Source organism: Chlamydotis macqueenii, chromosome 2, assembly GCF_036417535.1.
Source record: "Chlamydotis macqueenii isolate bChlMac1 chromosome 2, bChlMac1.mat, whole genome shotgun sequence".
Classification (NCBI taxonomy): domain Eukaryota; kingdom Metazoa; phylum Chordata; class Aves; order Otidiformes; family Otididae; genus Chlamydotis; species Chlamydotis macqueenii.
In genome coordinates, this window is record NC_141557.1 from 158,720,210 (window position 1) to 158,735,546 (window position 15,337).

The 15,337-nt window shown below is 42.1% G+C and overlaps 1 protein-coding gene across 1 annotated transcript in view; it reads right to left on the reverse strand.

Moving 5' to 3' along the window:
- COL22A1 (collagen type XXII alpha 1 chain) overlaps nt 1-15,337 on the reverse strand; it is a 201,505-nt gene that overhangs the window by 157,577 nt on the left and 28,591 nt on the right. The window contains exon 3 of the mRNA XM_086742654.1: nt 764-838. Coding sequence (XP_086598780.1) covers nt 764-838 — 75 coding nt within the window. The remainder of the gene's footprint in view (nt 1-763; nt 839-15,337) is intronic.

The window sequence follows — 15,337 nt, forward strand, 5'->3', positions numbered from 1 at the left end:
AGTGAAAATCCTCCAATGAAAAAACTCTGAGCGAGTAGCAGAGCTGTCAAACATTGACCATTTCTGCTCATAATCAAGTTGCAGAAGAGCCTCCAACCTCCCACTGCAGTGACTTATGTCCTTGGGTCAGTCACAGATATTCCCAGTACATCCTTGATGGGCAGGTTTTCTCTGCCAACAGCTGAAACAGTCTTGGGGGGCTGGAAAAGAGGCACAGCTCACACATATATCTGACAGATTAAGTACTGCACCTGACTGGAAAGACAGATACATCAAAACTCATAGAAAAGCAGAAATATCACCAGACTAGCTTTCCTCTTGATTTTTCACCAGTGTTTCAGAAAAGATGACTCTTCTTGGGACTTTTCAAATTTTCTCTCTTTTTTTCTTATATACACGTATAAGCATTTCTTCAGTGGTAATTACCATTGTTCTTCATCAAATACATGAACATTAAAACTCACCGAATGTGGACGGATAAAAAAATTCATCTCCAAGACTTATTGCATTCCTCTATCTACTATACTAAGCTCCATTGGCTTTTTAATTTGCTGTCATATCAAATGAAAGCTCATGATTAATTTGCTGTCAACAGATAACTCTTTTCCAGCCCTGCAGTTTCTAATGTAATTCTCAACCGCTGAATATGTGTTGGATTAAGAAAATGCCAACTAGGAAAGGTGCAATGAATCAGAACATCACACTAGAAATGCACAGTTACACCATTTCAGTTCCCAGATGCAGAGCAGAAAAGTCTCTTTACCTGGAATCTCATCAGTCCCTCCACTGGTGTGTTTGAATCGATCTCCTTCCACGTGGACATTTGGACACAGGACATCTGAAAAGGAAAAGCATCAGTACAAAATTATCACAGGTAAACATGTAATTTTGGAAGAAACGGAACTAACAAAGGCTGATATCCTGGGTTTTGCCCAACATTTGCACCTGGTGTCACAACAGTAATTCTGTTCCCTGTCTCTGCACAACCTAAATACCCTTCCTCTACCCTAATGACATGGTAGGCAAGAGACCCAATACACTATGTCTTGTTTCCAGACACTTTTTGATGACCAACGAGCCAAGAAGCTAAACAGAATAGATGACCAGAGCCACTCCCTCAGCTAGGACATCACTCTGGGTTTTTCTCTTTCACTGGTCTGTAAACCTGGATGAAAGTCATAAAAACTTAAGAAAATTGAAAATATGATTCCACTCCCAAATTTTCTGGAAAGAAATTTCTGACAGTCCAACTGACACTGGGGTCCTGTCCAAACTTTTCCAAAAGGACAATTCCTACTCAGAAAAACCTCCAACAGAGAGAGCTAAGACAGGAAAAAGAATCCAGAGCACAGAATGATGAAGTTACTTTAGTCACACCGAGGTCCCATCACAAACCAGAGTCAGAGACAAAAAGTGAAGCCCACTCTCCTGTATCTTACCGTATTACTTGTGATTCCCCTGTTAACACTCCTTGAGGACTATAATTATTTACGTGTCTGCTCAAGCAGAAAGTAGTGTTAAATACAACTAAAACTTTGAAGAATATTCACCCCTCCATACAGGTTTCAAAAAAGTCATGAAAATACCCAGCGTTTGTCAGCCATTTCTCATGCTCCCAGTTAGCGTCAACACAACCAGGTAAACGCTGTTCTGCAGGGAACTCTCTACCTATCCACTTCTTTTCTGACATATCATTGAAGTAACATTTATTTATGCTCTGTTTTTCCCTATCGATAGGTAACTGCACACTTGTAAGCAACGAGGACGGGTAGCTCAGGGAATCACTTGAGAACATAAAACTGAACCCCTGACTTTTCACCACTTGCACAGCGCCATGTTTTTATGTCCTTTCTCCGATTTAAAGAACAGCCAGGTGAGGACAGCTGAGTCTCATTCTTTCATTTGCCCAGTTGTACACATGGAAACATACACATCCTCTGCAGCTGCAATACTCATCTTGATGCATATGGTATTTAGCATCATCTCCACCTGGTGTTTAGTTCATTACTGCTTCAGTATCATTAATTGTTGCACTTGTAAAGGAGCAGCAAGGGTCAAACAATCCCTAAGGGCTGGGGAGCCAGGCGTTGAAGGTGACCAAAGCCCAGGCAACAACCTCACCACTGAGACATAGTCTCACAGGGCTCTGAAGACTTTCTACAGCAGGCCTACTTTGAATTGTGTGTGAAGCTACATCCAAAATCATGAGATAAAAATTGCTTTTCTGAGAACATTGCCAGCAGACCCTATATCTCTCCTCTTGCTTCAGTAAAAAGCCAAATATTCCACCCCAGCAATGAAATCAGATATTTTTCCTGCTTTATAGTGCTAATTAATTTATGTTCCAGATTATCAGCTGCAGATGAGGCACTCACAGCTCAGTGGAAGGAAAGAGGACTAGTAAAAGCCATTGCTAGAAGCAATGCAGCAATCAAAATCAGCCACCCCTTTGCCACAGCAGTGGGGGAGACCAGAGAATGGTTGCTCATATAAGTGTGTATTATCCAGAACAATTCAGATTTCTTTGGACCATCTTTAGGGCTGCTGCTTCTATAGATAAAATTTGGAGTAGTCACTTTTTTTTTCCCACCACACCAGCAACCAATACTGATTGATGCACAAGGTCACGTCATGTGAAAACTAGCCTGCAGTCTCTTGTGCCTCCTGGTGCCTGCTGCTTTGAAAGCTAAGATAGTTCACTCAAACCTGCTTATGTTGTAACATCAGACAGGTGAAACTATGTGGCAGGTTCCCCTCCATCAGAGGTCTGCACAACTTCCCAACACAATGAGGAACCTCTCCCCTGCTAGGAGAACTTTAAAAGCTGAAAAACAATTAAGACTTGCAAGAGCCAAAGTTAGGCCACCTCTATTCCCATTCAAAACCAAGCTGTACTGGCAAAAGATTTGCTTAGAAGTGTTAGAAGCCCTGTTTAGATGCTATATTGATCCTTTAAATTTTGTCTTTGCTAACAACGAATGCTTTTTTTGGTTACAGCCACTGAGTCAGTGCAGTAAACATCACTTCTGAGCCCAGTTTCAGAACTGGAAGATGTATGGCTATGCAGTAAAATAAGCAACATAAGAAATCAGAACGAGCAAAATTTCCCCAACAAACGGAAGGCATGAATAAAAATCACAAAAACGTCACTCGTCTCTGCTCCCTGGATGCCTGAGAGATTCAGAGGGAAGCATAAAACATCTCAGACACAGAAGGGTACATCTTCATGCAACAGGGAGGTAATGTCTGATTCATAGATATATGAATTATCACTCCAATCTTTAATGACATCACACACCCTCCACCAGGTCCAATTAGAAAGAACCATGGCTTCCCACCAGGGAAGTATGAGCTAGTGAAATCTTCCTTGTTTTAGCTCCTATTTCGGACTCAGGAATATTCAGCAAACTCATGTGCTTGCCTTGTTGTAGAACTTTCTTGCTACAAAAAAAACCAGAAATGCCAATGTTAAGAAAATTATTGTCTTCTTCTGGCTCTGTCCTTCATCTTATTATCTCTCAAAGAGCTGTGTCCTCACTTTGGCCTTCATTTTCCAAATGTCCTGTGCTCCTTTTGGCTTCTCCCTTCCTGTCACATTGAATGCAGAAGCATAAATAGTTCACAAGGGGAAGAAAACAATCACAGTGCTCACTTCCCAGCTGCAGAATAATTCATAGAGGACATCCAAGTTATCAGCATGGACACTTGTGTCAAAAGGAGCAGTGGGTCAAACTGAGAGCAATCAGTCCCAACCAGCAATCAGGTCACATTGCTACACCCAGGGGTGAACTGATAGAAAAGGTAAGACAAAAGCTGTTCCTCTTCTTTGGAGCATTTCATTGAGATCTCTGATAGAGGTGAACATTTTAACACCATAGAAGAGTTTTTATGCCTATTCTTTCTGCTACTGCCAGGCCAAACTTTGAGCAAACACTGACGGTGCTTGGACGATTTGCAGCAATGAGCATCCACAGCAAACGGCAGAAAGAGCCATAAAATCTGCACTGCAGTTACATCTCCAGCATTTTGTAAACTTGTACAGATATTGCTAAAGAGAAGATAAAAGTGACTGACCTGAGCTTTCAGCCACTGGTCTTTGTTACATCCTCTCTCGCCATTTCATTCAAATCTGTATGTGCTTGCAGTTGATTTTAAATACATTTTTATGAGCAGAGATATGTTTATGTCCACACAGTTCATGGAAATTTTTAGTAGCATCAGCACTGCTATATATCCCTTTTACAGCTGCACTGGAAATGATGACTTTCCACTGACACCTGCTACATGAGATCAGCCAGCTCTTAATCCATTGCTGAGTGTTACTTTTCAATGCAAATGTCATTCAATAGGCAATCACAATGCCTAAGAACAAATGTATCCTATCCCGGTAGTTACCATACCAACCAAACTGTAACTCTCCACAGAAAGAAATCAGTTTTGTTAGAGATGACCTCTTTCTCATAAAATTATAATCCTTGAATAGGAATACATAATAATTCCCGTTCTGTAATACTTTATTCCCTGGCTTTGATGCCAATTATCATTTTTTTTTGTGAGTGACATCAGGCAAACTGGTCTATTGCTATATATACAAATCATTTTTCATTTTTTAATAGCAACACATTATCATCATTCCGAAGCCCCAAAATTAGTGTTGTACTAGGAAGCTATATATTTTCCCAGGTATCTTTCTTCTCTTTTACTGTTGTTATGTCCTAGTAGCCCAAACTTGCCAAAGCCGACTGCATGTTTTGTGAGGATGGCTGGTGATTTCTGCTAGAGGCCCTTGCTTCTTACAACCCGAAGGACCACCCAGGCCTGTCACCTGAAACCTCTTCTCCTTCCTCTACAGACTCCTCAGCAGACTACTTGCTTCATGTAGGATAACTGTTTGATTCTTGTAGCCTCCTTTTTCACTCCTTTTCCAGCGATCTCCAGATTGCTCAGAACAGTTAGTGGATTCCACATCAGAGAGAATCCAATTCAGCATCACACGAGCCTTGGTGCTGACTCAAGGACATGTTATCTACATGCCCTGCCACTGTGATGATCTTTACAGATAACCACAGACGCATAGAACTGACAGGAGATGAGCATGACACATCCAGGACTCCGTGTTTCCACTCTGATCCCTGTCCAGCCTGTCTGATCCCACTCCAGCCTACAAGGTCCTCTGGAACAGAGGGGCTTTTGATCAGATATCTGCTGCAGGAGCTGCTTAAGTACAGATGAGTAACAACAGAAAATACTGTGAAATAATATTGTACTCATAGTGACCACTGAATCTCCAAGAGAAATGGACACTGTATATCTTTCAAAGAGGCATTCAATTGTTTCCAAGCATTGGGGATATTTGCGTATGGAAAATGTATCCTGAATGCTTTCAAAAGATGCTCACAGATCTTATAGTTACTGTGTGTCTACTATTTATTGGTTTTGATGAAACAAGATAGTTAGGACTGGCATTTACAAAGCTTAGCTTTCACATAGAAAGACTACTCTTCCTAGATTTCCTCCATAAAAAAAAAAAAAGAGAAATAATGTCTTCTGAGTGGTGATTTAGAGAAGAAATAGACAGAAACACTTAAAATTACCCTAAAGGGCTTTGTTTCTCCAGCAAGAACACACTTTCAGGAGATGCCCTGAGTCACAGTCAGAGTGTGATCTGTGCAATGTTTCAGAGAGAACACACCAAGAACTGATTCAGTACACTGGGCACTGAGAAACCCTTATCTCATCTGAATTATCTTAGCATCCTCTGCAGATGTCTTAGACACCAATTTTAGGATGGGATGCACCACTCCTTGCAGACATTTCTCTCTCTGCACTGAATATTGACAGAGCTTGAGTATCTCTTTTGTAATCGATACTTTACTTTAAAGCAGGTGAAGTTAGGTGAGGCAACTCCCATCATCAAACCACTTAAGAACATGAAGGACATGGAGCTCTCTGTCCTGCTTCTGAAATCCTCCTCAGAATCTTCTCTTCACTGAGCCAGCTGACTTGGTATGTTTGAGCTTCTTGGTTCATAGGAAGCATAATGTAGTTTTCTGAAAGTGATCTAACTGCAGATAACACCCTTTTCCTTAAGCAAAACACACTGAGATCTGTTTGATGGTAATAAGTGACTTAAGCCTCACTTCTACATATCATCCTCTAGATTATTTCCTATGAAAAATTCCCAAAGCTGTCAAACAGAGTATATGCACTGTACGAGACATGTCAGCAGAGCATGTCAGCTCAGGAACTTTCACTAGCATTAAATTAGCATTAATAACATATATCAACGTGAAATTGTAATAATAGGGTTGCGAGTTTGGAAAAGAACAATGTGAATAATCTGATAGTTTAAATCTCTTTGTCTCCAAGCCATTTCAAAGGAAAGACAAGGAAAACGGACAGAGAAAAGGGAAAAAGAACTAGAGAAAAGAGCAGAGAGAAAGAGCACATAGAGAGAAAGAGAGAAAGAAAGACAGACAGACAGAAAGAAAAAGAGAGAGACAAAGAAAGCAAGAAAAATAAAAGAGAGAGAGAGAAAGAAGAGAGAAGATGAGAGGGGAAAAGGAAAAGGGGAAAAGGAAAGGCAAAGGCAAAGGCAAAGTGAAAAGAGCTAGTTTGACACATAAAGATTCATTTAGGGTCCATAAACATACAAACGGATAAATGATTTTGTACTGTAGAGGGTTATTAAATTTGCCAAACTCTTGAAACTCAAGCAAGACAGATTCAAATCACAGGGTACTTCTTCCATTCTGACATTTCCTTTTTCTACCTCTGGACGAGCTTACACGAGGAGGACATGAGGGACTCACTCCACTGAGAATCCCAGATCCAGCCTGCGCATACGTCTGCCTCGGGGCTCCACGGGCAGATAATGCATGGGGGAACCACACAGCCTGCAGCACCGCAGGAGCTCATGGCCCATGCTATTCCTCCTTCACCCCACATGTTTATGAATATCAATTTCCTTTTGCATTGTGGGAAGAGAATAATTATTGGAAGAAATGCCTTCTCCAACGAGGCCAATCTGAGTAGCTGTTTCCTTAAACATCCTTTTGAAGGCAACTCCCTGACTTGGAAAGTTTGGTTAAAGTCATGGCACTGTGTCTGCTGTAGTGATCTCAGACCAAGAATGGTGTGATCCTGCTGCCCCTCCAGGCTTTCTGTTGAGAAACTTTCCCTGTAAAGTGCTAAACACAAACCCCAGTTGCCAGCGTTGGATGCTTTTGTCCTTAGGACTCTGCTTAAACAGTTTCTTCATTTTCATTTTTGTTCTTTCAAGAATAAGTAAGCCCTCAGCTGCCAAAGGCTCCTCCAGGGACTTGTGTATAATAAATGCTGAACACGTGTAGCTGTCAAGTTACACAAGAATATAGTGGAGAGGTGAGAACAGAAACACAAGAAGGTTAAAGTAAACATTATTTATTACCATGTTTCTTTTTTTTCCTCACCAAACCAAGGATTTTAAGATTGCAGAATCTCAGCAGCACCCAGTGGGTTGCCAGAGATCCAGCTGCTCTCTGCATCTCCATGATTTTTCCATTCCTGCAACAGAAAGTCTCTGCTTTCTGTTAAAAACCGTTATATTCCCAGCTTAAGAATTTGAGTTGTCTCATCCTCTGACATCAATCTTTAGCCCACCACAAATTCTATCCATGGATAAGGAAATAGTCTAGCAAATGCAGGCCTCATTAAATGCTGTCTCCCAAAACTTTACACTAGAATTCAAAATATTTGCAAGGAATAACTCTTCTTTAGCCACCATCCAAAGATGAATTTGTGATTTTGTGTGCTTTTCAGAGCTAAACAATAATAAGAAAGACAGATTTGGGGGATGTGGGGTTGGGATATGGAGGCACTTGCATAGAGCAAGCTTCATCTTTTCTGTTAACTTTGCAGATTTTTTCTACATTGAAACAAATTTTCCCATTGAAGCCTACACTTACAGGGAGCCAAGGGAGAAAATTTTCCTTAAAGTTAAGAAGATTTCATGAAAATAGTTTCTCAGAGGAGCTTTCCCAGACCCCATTAGCTCTGCTCCTCAATTACTTAGACAGTTTGCTCCAGCACACTTAATTCCCTGCAGTCAGTTGATGACGAAAGTGACTCTTATATATAGCACTTCCTTTATTTGTTCTTTTTTTTTCTTTTATAAAACATTGTACATGGTCTATTAAGAAGCCTCAACATTTAAGGTTTTTTTTTTTCTCCCACTCTTTTAAAAATATTTCTTCTTTTAAAAGAATACCTCCACGCTCTGCCCATCTTCACTAAATATTTTAGTATTTTTTTCAAATGTTCATTGTCAGATATTATTTCCCAGCAAATGGACTGATCCTTAACGTGCCACCCACCCCTAGAAACAAATTCATAAGGAAAAAACCTGGCATATCGTTCAACTACAGTGGTGGCACTGACAGTGTAATGATACTGCAATTGCGTCTATACTAACCTTATAATTTGTAGCGAGCTGTAGGTAAAACAGATCATCACAGCAATTATGTAATTCCACCTAGTTTAATGCCTAATGCAATTCTTGTTCCTTTCTGAAATCACACTGTATCCTCACACTGTGAAGCTTAAAGTTCATCAGGGCCACTGTTCATGGCCATTCATGGCCACTGCAGCCAAGGTGTATCCTGTCTTTTTCCCTTCACATGATGCCTACGTTGATTGTCAATGAGGTTTCCACATTTGCACATGAAGGCACTCCGTCACCACAGTGATGGATCTCACAAACGCTCATGATGAAATGGAAAAGGAACAACAAACCAACAAACCTGCTCTGCAACACAGCTTACAGACTGAGCGAACACGGTTCCTGCCCACCCTACTCCTCATAATATTTTGAGGCTGTGGCATCGTCATATTTTTTTCCACTGAAACATTATTCTAAAAATGCACCAACACCCAACTGAATCACTCTCCAGGCTCCCCTGGCTCCTGAGTAGGTCCCAGATGACTGCAGTGGGAGTGCAGATATCTGCATTTGCAGGGGTCCCTCCTCCTTTTTCAGCACAGCAGCCAGAAAATGTGGTTCTTTGAGTAACCACACTCAGTGCCCTGCGCTGTTCAGTAGTTGTTATATTCCACACAGAGGGCAAGGAAAACTACTGCTAGGTATTATACCCCAGAAAGCCTTCATGCAAGATACAATTAAGGTTCCAGGCAAAAGGATGCTTTTCTTAGACTCCTACAGGAATGGAGAAGCAAGGCTCCTTCAGAGGGCAATTCAAAGCAGAAACCCAATTTTGGTGCCCTGAAAAAGCTAGTCTCTTCCTATTGGTTACAGAGGGAACCTAAGGACACACGGTTCCCAAGTTAGATATCTATCAAAGACACCACACTTACATCCATCCAATTAAAACAAGCATGGTTGGGTGCATTCTTGGGCACTGAGGCCAAGGCATGTTCAAGCCCACATCTATGCTAGTCTCCAAAATAAGGTGGCTGCTGCTGCTGAACGCTCCCTGGCACATTATAAGCACCCATCTGGGCCCTAGAAATGTTCCGACAGAGCGCTGGCTTGCCTAGGTCAAAATGTGCCAGACACCGGTGCAGATGAGTGCATTACATCGCCCTGGAATGCTTCTGGCCACGTTTACGGTTACCAGTTTAGATACAGCCCGTAAATATCATCCTTTGCTAAGAGCTCTGTAATAAAGATCGAAAGGAGACTCTTGGGCAAAAAAAAAAGCTAAATTCGTTTTATGGTCACAGGTCACCAATTTTTAAATGCATTCGGTTCCAACAAGAAAGTGGGAAAGGGGCTGAGCACACAGCCAAGAAATGTTGTATCCTATTCAAGTAGCGATAGGGGAAATGCAAGGAGCTCTGGCATGTGCAAAACACTTGAAGTCCTTTTGAAGGTGAAAAAATAAAAAAAAATTAAAATCTTCTCCTACACTTTACTTCTTATCCTGCCTCACTTACACCAGAATTGTTCACATAAATGTGAAAAACACTGTTTTCCGCACAATGTGTCCGGCTGTGCTATGCATTTATGCCACCTCCTCACCCTGGATCCAAGCTTCTCTCTCTTCTCCTTTTGACACCATCCACCTCCTTTTTTATTTCTCATTTCTGTCTGTCCCGTGCTCTGGATCCTGATTCCGAAAAGGACCATCCTACTCCAAGTACTGAAACCCAAGAGCACTTATGAAGTGACAACCACACAACCTCACCAACGCAGGGAACGCTGAACAGCCAAACAGCCTGATCTCCAGGTTGATCCCATACTTTAGCCTTCTTCATTCCTCAGATGCCCTTTAAAATTTCCTAGAGAAGCTCCTGAATCTTGGTGAGGACCCATCTTTCCAAGAGCTACCTACGCTGCAGGGTTCACTGATGGCCTCTCTCTCTCTAATGCACCCGCACAAATGCAAGAAACTCGGATGGCTGACAGCAAGCGTATATTGTCAAGAGGACTGATGTAATTAGCACCATTTAAGTGAGCAGCATACAGAATTAATTTGCACATGCCCCCACAGGGAATACATGCCACTATGGGAGCATCAGGCCTCGGCACTTTCAAAATAATGTGCTCGTGCCTGTCCGTAAACAAATACACAGACTGTGTGCCAAGGAGCTTGTCGGCAAACAGCACAAGGTTTTGTGGAAAGCAATTAGCAGCTGCAGTGCTGTCCATCCAGCCTGTGAGATGACTGGTACTCCAAGGCATGAGTCCACCCCCTTCTCTCTGGTTGTCCCATCCTGGGATAGAGGTGAAGCTTCACCTTGTAGAGTGTGCTTGATCCCAGTGAAACACGGGGTTTCTCCTGAGTGACTGATCCTTGCCTGAGCAGATAAATTGCCATGAAAACGGCTTCATGCTGATGACCTATAAAATATTCAACAGGGTGACAGCATGGAGTTGAGTTGGAACACAACCTCCAGGAGCAGGAGCCAGCAGCCATGGTGACAAGCCCTTCCCCAGTGGCTGCTCTATGGGCACAAACAGACCATGTCACTCCTGACCCAGGTACTGAGCTCCTCAGGACAATTTAGACGAGTTCATTGCCTCTACTTCATAAGGTGGAGAGAGAAGGGTGCTGCAGGGCTGAGAAAGTTTCCTGCTTGTCCCTGTGTCCCAGACGAAGAACAAGGATTAAAGGTACCACTCACCCAGCTGTGGGCAGAGAAAGCTGCACCACCTACCAAAGTGAGGATCCCAGAACTGCAGAAGGAAGAGATTGGCACATAATGCCTCTATAGGGATGTAGATGGGGATGAATAATCCATGGATGGCAACAGAAAGCACCTCGGGAAGACTCTTTAATCTACTGACCATCTCATGTGTGCAGAACTGCCAAGCACCCAAAAATTTCACTGTTTTCTCTCCCCTTCTCACTCATGAAGTTTTACAAAATAATGCTTTTTTCTTCCTGGGTTTTGCACCATTGGCTATGGATCAATTCCAATATCCATCAATGTAATGAACAAATGAGACTTCTACGGTCTGTAAGAAGAGCTGAGCTGAAACATCTGTGCTTTATACTCCTTTAAAAACTCATAAGGATACTACATGTGCAAGTGCTGATTGTAGAAATAAGAGGAAAAGCATCTCCACTAACAGAAGCAGATCTCTCCTATCTTTTTTCCTGTGCTATTAAACAAGTAATATGGAAGCAAAATTTTGCCAGCAGCAAATTTCACAATAGGGAGATGGTAACAACAGCAGCAAAAAAAATTGCAAAATCTCTTACAGCAATGGCTGGTTTTAGGTTGAACTCAAATATTGTAAAATGCTATTGACACAACAAAGAAGGTGATTTTGTTTCATTTGTTTTTTAATGCAGCAATTCTGTGTTAGTTCTGTAATTGAAACAACTGAGATTAAAAATAAACTCACTGCAAAGCTTCAGTAGGTTTGCTCTCACTGAATAGGAACATTACAATATTTCTGCTATAAAACCCCATCAATCTCACTTGCACTCGGCATTCATGAAAGGCGCATTCCCCAAATGAGCCCAACAGAGCGGTACAGCTACAGATCTGCGGAAGCCGTCAGTTCCCACTGCTGGCTGGAGGCACAAGCCAGTCTGTCCATTATGCTCCCACGTGCCACAACACAGAGACAAGAGTATAGTCTCCTAATCTGAGCACTGTCAAAATGGTGAGATGCCAAGTTAGGGTTTTTAATTGATTTCCAAAAAAAAACTAATCCTGGGAAGACCAAAAAAAAAGTTATTTTATTTGTTAAATTGCTATAAAAACAATGAATTCTCCAGAATAATAACAAGAAATCTAGGTATGGCATTCTGTTACTTCACAGTATTTCAAAAAGTGAATTAATTAGAAGCAACTCAGTTCAAAACTGATGCCTTTTCAGCTGATCAATAAATATACACTGGTTGTTCTCAAATAACTTTCAAGATAGCTCAAGGACATGTTTAAGAGGGACTCTGACTGGCATTACTCTTCTGGTGTAATTATACACACTGCAAATTGGACAGTATCATCTTCCATGTGGGTATTTTTGGGGGCTACTCTAACACTGGCTTTGGGACTCAAACCAGCAGCAGTATAATTATATCACAAGAGCAAAGCAAGGAATTTCTTTACAAATACAAGGCTTGACTCTGGTTAAGCATTTGTTTTTGTTTTGTAAAGACTTGTAACATCACCTTTGCAAAATAGAGGGAGCTTTAAGATAAATAAGTGACTTTAAAAATAAGTTACTTTAGTTTCCTCTTAGAAGAAGTCAGGATAAATTATCGTCCTGGCAGAAGGCAGTTTGCCTCAGCAGTTTGCCTGGTTGCAGTACACATCCTCCCAGAACAAGAGTTTGACCTTTCATGAACGAGTCACTGAACTGGCCATGCACAGGCAGAAGGTAGCAGAGGGAATGTGCAAAGCCCCAGCACCAACTAGAGAAACCAGTCTGACTCTTCTTTGGTGGTAAAGCTCTTCTGAAGAGATCCTCTAAGAGCAAACCATTACCCTGATAATCTTCATGGGGATAAACCTTGGAGATGCTATTGGAAACACCATAGGGATGAAGTGACTGACCACATAAGAATAAAGGCTTGCCCCAGATCAGGTACCACCACAAGCTGTTGGCTTTCAGAGCTCAGTAAACTCAGAGCTCTCTGGTTCTGCCTTTTTGTATGCTACAGAGTCCATTTGGACAAAGACATTATTCAAAATGACTGAGAGATGGCAAGCCCAGTGCCTGCTTCCTTACATGCAAAGAGTTTTAAAGGGTCATTGGCAATGGCATTTGGCATTGTTACCCACTTACAGGCCTTTAAGGGCCTATTTGGGTTTTACAGCTCTCAAACACATTTTAAAAAGCCAGACTGAAAGCACTGGGTTCACTTGTGACTTAAAGTTTTAAAAGATAACTTCAGTCCAAGAATAACTTTATCTGAACAGTCTTATCCACCTGCCACTTCCCATTCATGTCATCAGGCCCACACTTTCTAAGGAGGTTTGCACAAGATCTGGGCACTTCACTCCTGTGGACACTTGCAGGAATGTCTCCTCTGAAGCCTAAAAGCAGCTGAAAGAGAAGCAACTAAGTGGGAAGTGCTTTTGAGGGCATTTCCCCCTCCTCTCTCTGCTATACAAAGGATGTTACAACGGGAGCCTGGAACACAAGTGTTTGGGGGCTATAAATCAAAGCAGGCACAACCTGAGCTCTGTTCCTTGAGTCAGGTGCACATAGATCAAATGTGTTCTTCCTTTCCCTCCCCAGAGTTTTCCCTGCTCAAAAATGCCAATCACTCATTTTTAAGGAGAAAAAAAAAAGAGGTCTGAAATGATGCTTCAGACTAGACAACTCTGCAAGAAGGGGAGAGGGAGAGAATCAACCGAGAGTGCAAAAAGGAAATAATCCAAGAGACAGAAAGCACGTGAGTATCAATCAGCAGCTACAGCCCTGCCACTTTTGGATACTGAGGCCTTTATTCCCCACTAAGAGCCTATCTGTGCCAGAAAAGCTCCCATTTATCAAGCCCTGTGCCGTAATACAGGACTGCCACACTTTGCAATGCACCTGTGCCGCGTTATTCGTGTATTTGGTATCAAATTGTGTGATCCTTCTGCTAGCCTGCCAACAGTACAACCCAAGCCTCCACACAGACATGCCAGAATGAGTTAATGCTGCAAAAGTTTCAGCTATACAGCCATGAAAGGTACACCACAGCGTGAGAGCATGAGTGCTTCGGGAGGACCTGCAAGCTGGAAGTGACTATACCCATCCCCACAGTTCCTCTCCGGGGAGCTGAGCATGCCGACTGTCTGAAAGGGAATGTGGTTTGCATTGATTTTTAAAAATGCATTAAGCAATTGACATTTTGAACTGAAAACAGAGCTTATTCACTTTGGAAAAAAAAAAAAGATATTTTAATAACATCAAAACTTTTTTTCCAATCCCTTTCTATCACCAAAAACTGTCTTTTCCCAGGAAGGTTCAATCTTGACGAATTAGCATTTTCCCTACGACAGGCATTTAGTTAAGAGGTCCCAAACCAATTCTAAGATGTTTCTTTTCCTGCACAATGTAATATCCGCAAGCCCATACATGTGGGATGGGCTCTACAGCGTGGGAGGTGGCTAATTTTATCTGCTGCCAGTTAGGAAAGAGAGATTTGAACTTGATATTTAAATCAGCAACAAATTGCAGGCAGAAGTACAGTATTTCAGGTGGAGAGCCTCTGATGAGTACCAAGGAACAACTTTCAGCAGCTGGCCATCCTGCACACTCCGTTCCAGACTGAGAAGGAAAGCAGTTCCAGAAAAGCTCTTGTGGACTCAGGAAAGGACGCATTGGCTCTCATCAAATGCCCCAGCAGCAGTTCAGCAGGAGAAGCGGTCTGTAGTGAAACCGATCTCCAGAAGGTGTCCTTGCAGAGTCACTGCACATCTTAAAGCATTCATTCCCAGAGGTTGTTGGGTTTCTGTTGGTTTTTTGTTTGTTTGTTTTAATTTGCACACCTCTATTCCTTTTTCAAGGACCTCAGGAATCTGCATTTCAAATTTAGGCCAAGTAACAACTACTTTTCTTCCTTTTGTACTTTTTTTTTTTCTAAGTGATGCTTCTGCAGAGCATATACTGGGAACTGCTGGCTTAGAGAATCACCAATAGCAGGGCTATGGAGCTGTGAAGTGGGATTTCACAGTAAGCTTCCCATCCTCAGTCTGCATCCCCCAGCACGGAGATCCACTGTGATCCTCTTCAGCACAATCCACTGTGTCTTTCCCCAGGCCAGGTCATGTCTGTCAGCTCCAGCACAGTACTGGGTGGACATGGTCGTCTGAACCCCCATTAGTCTATGCCTTTGCACAGTTCTCCTTGCACCAAAGAGCCACACAGGCACTGAGCAGACTCCAC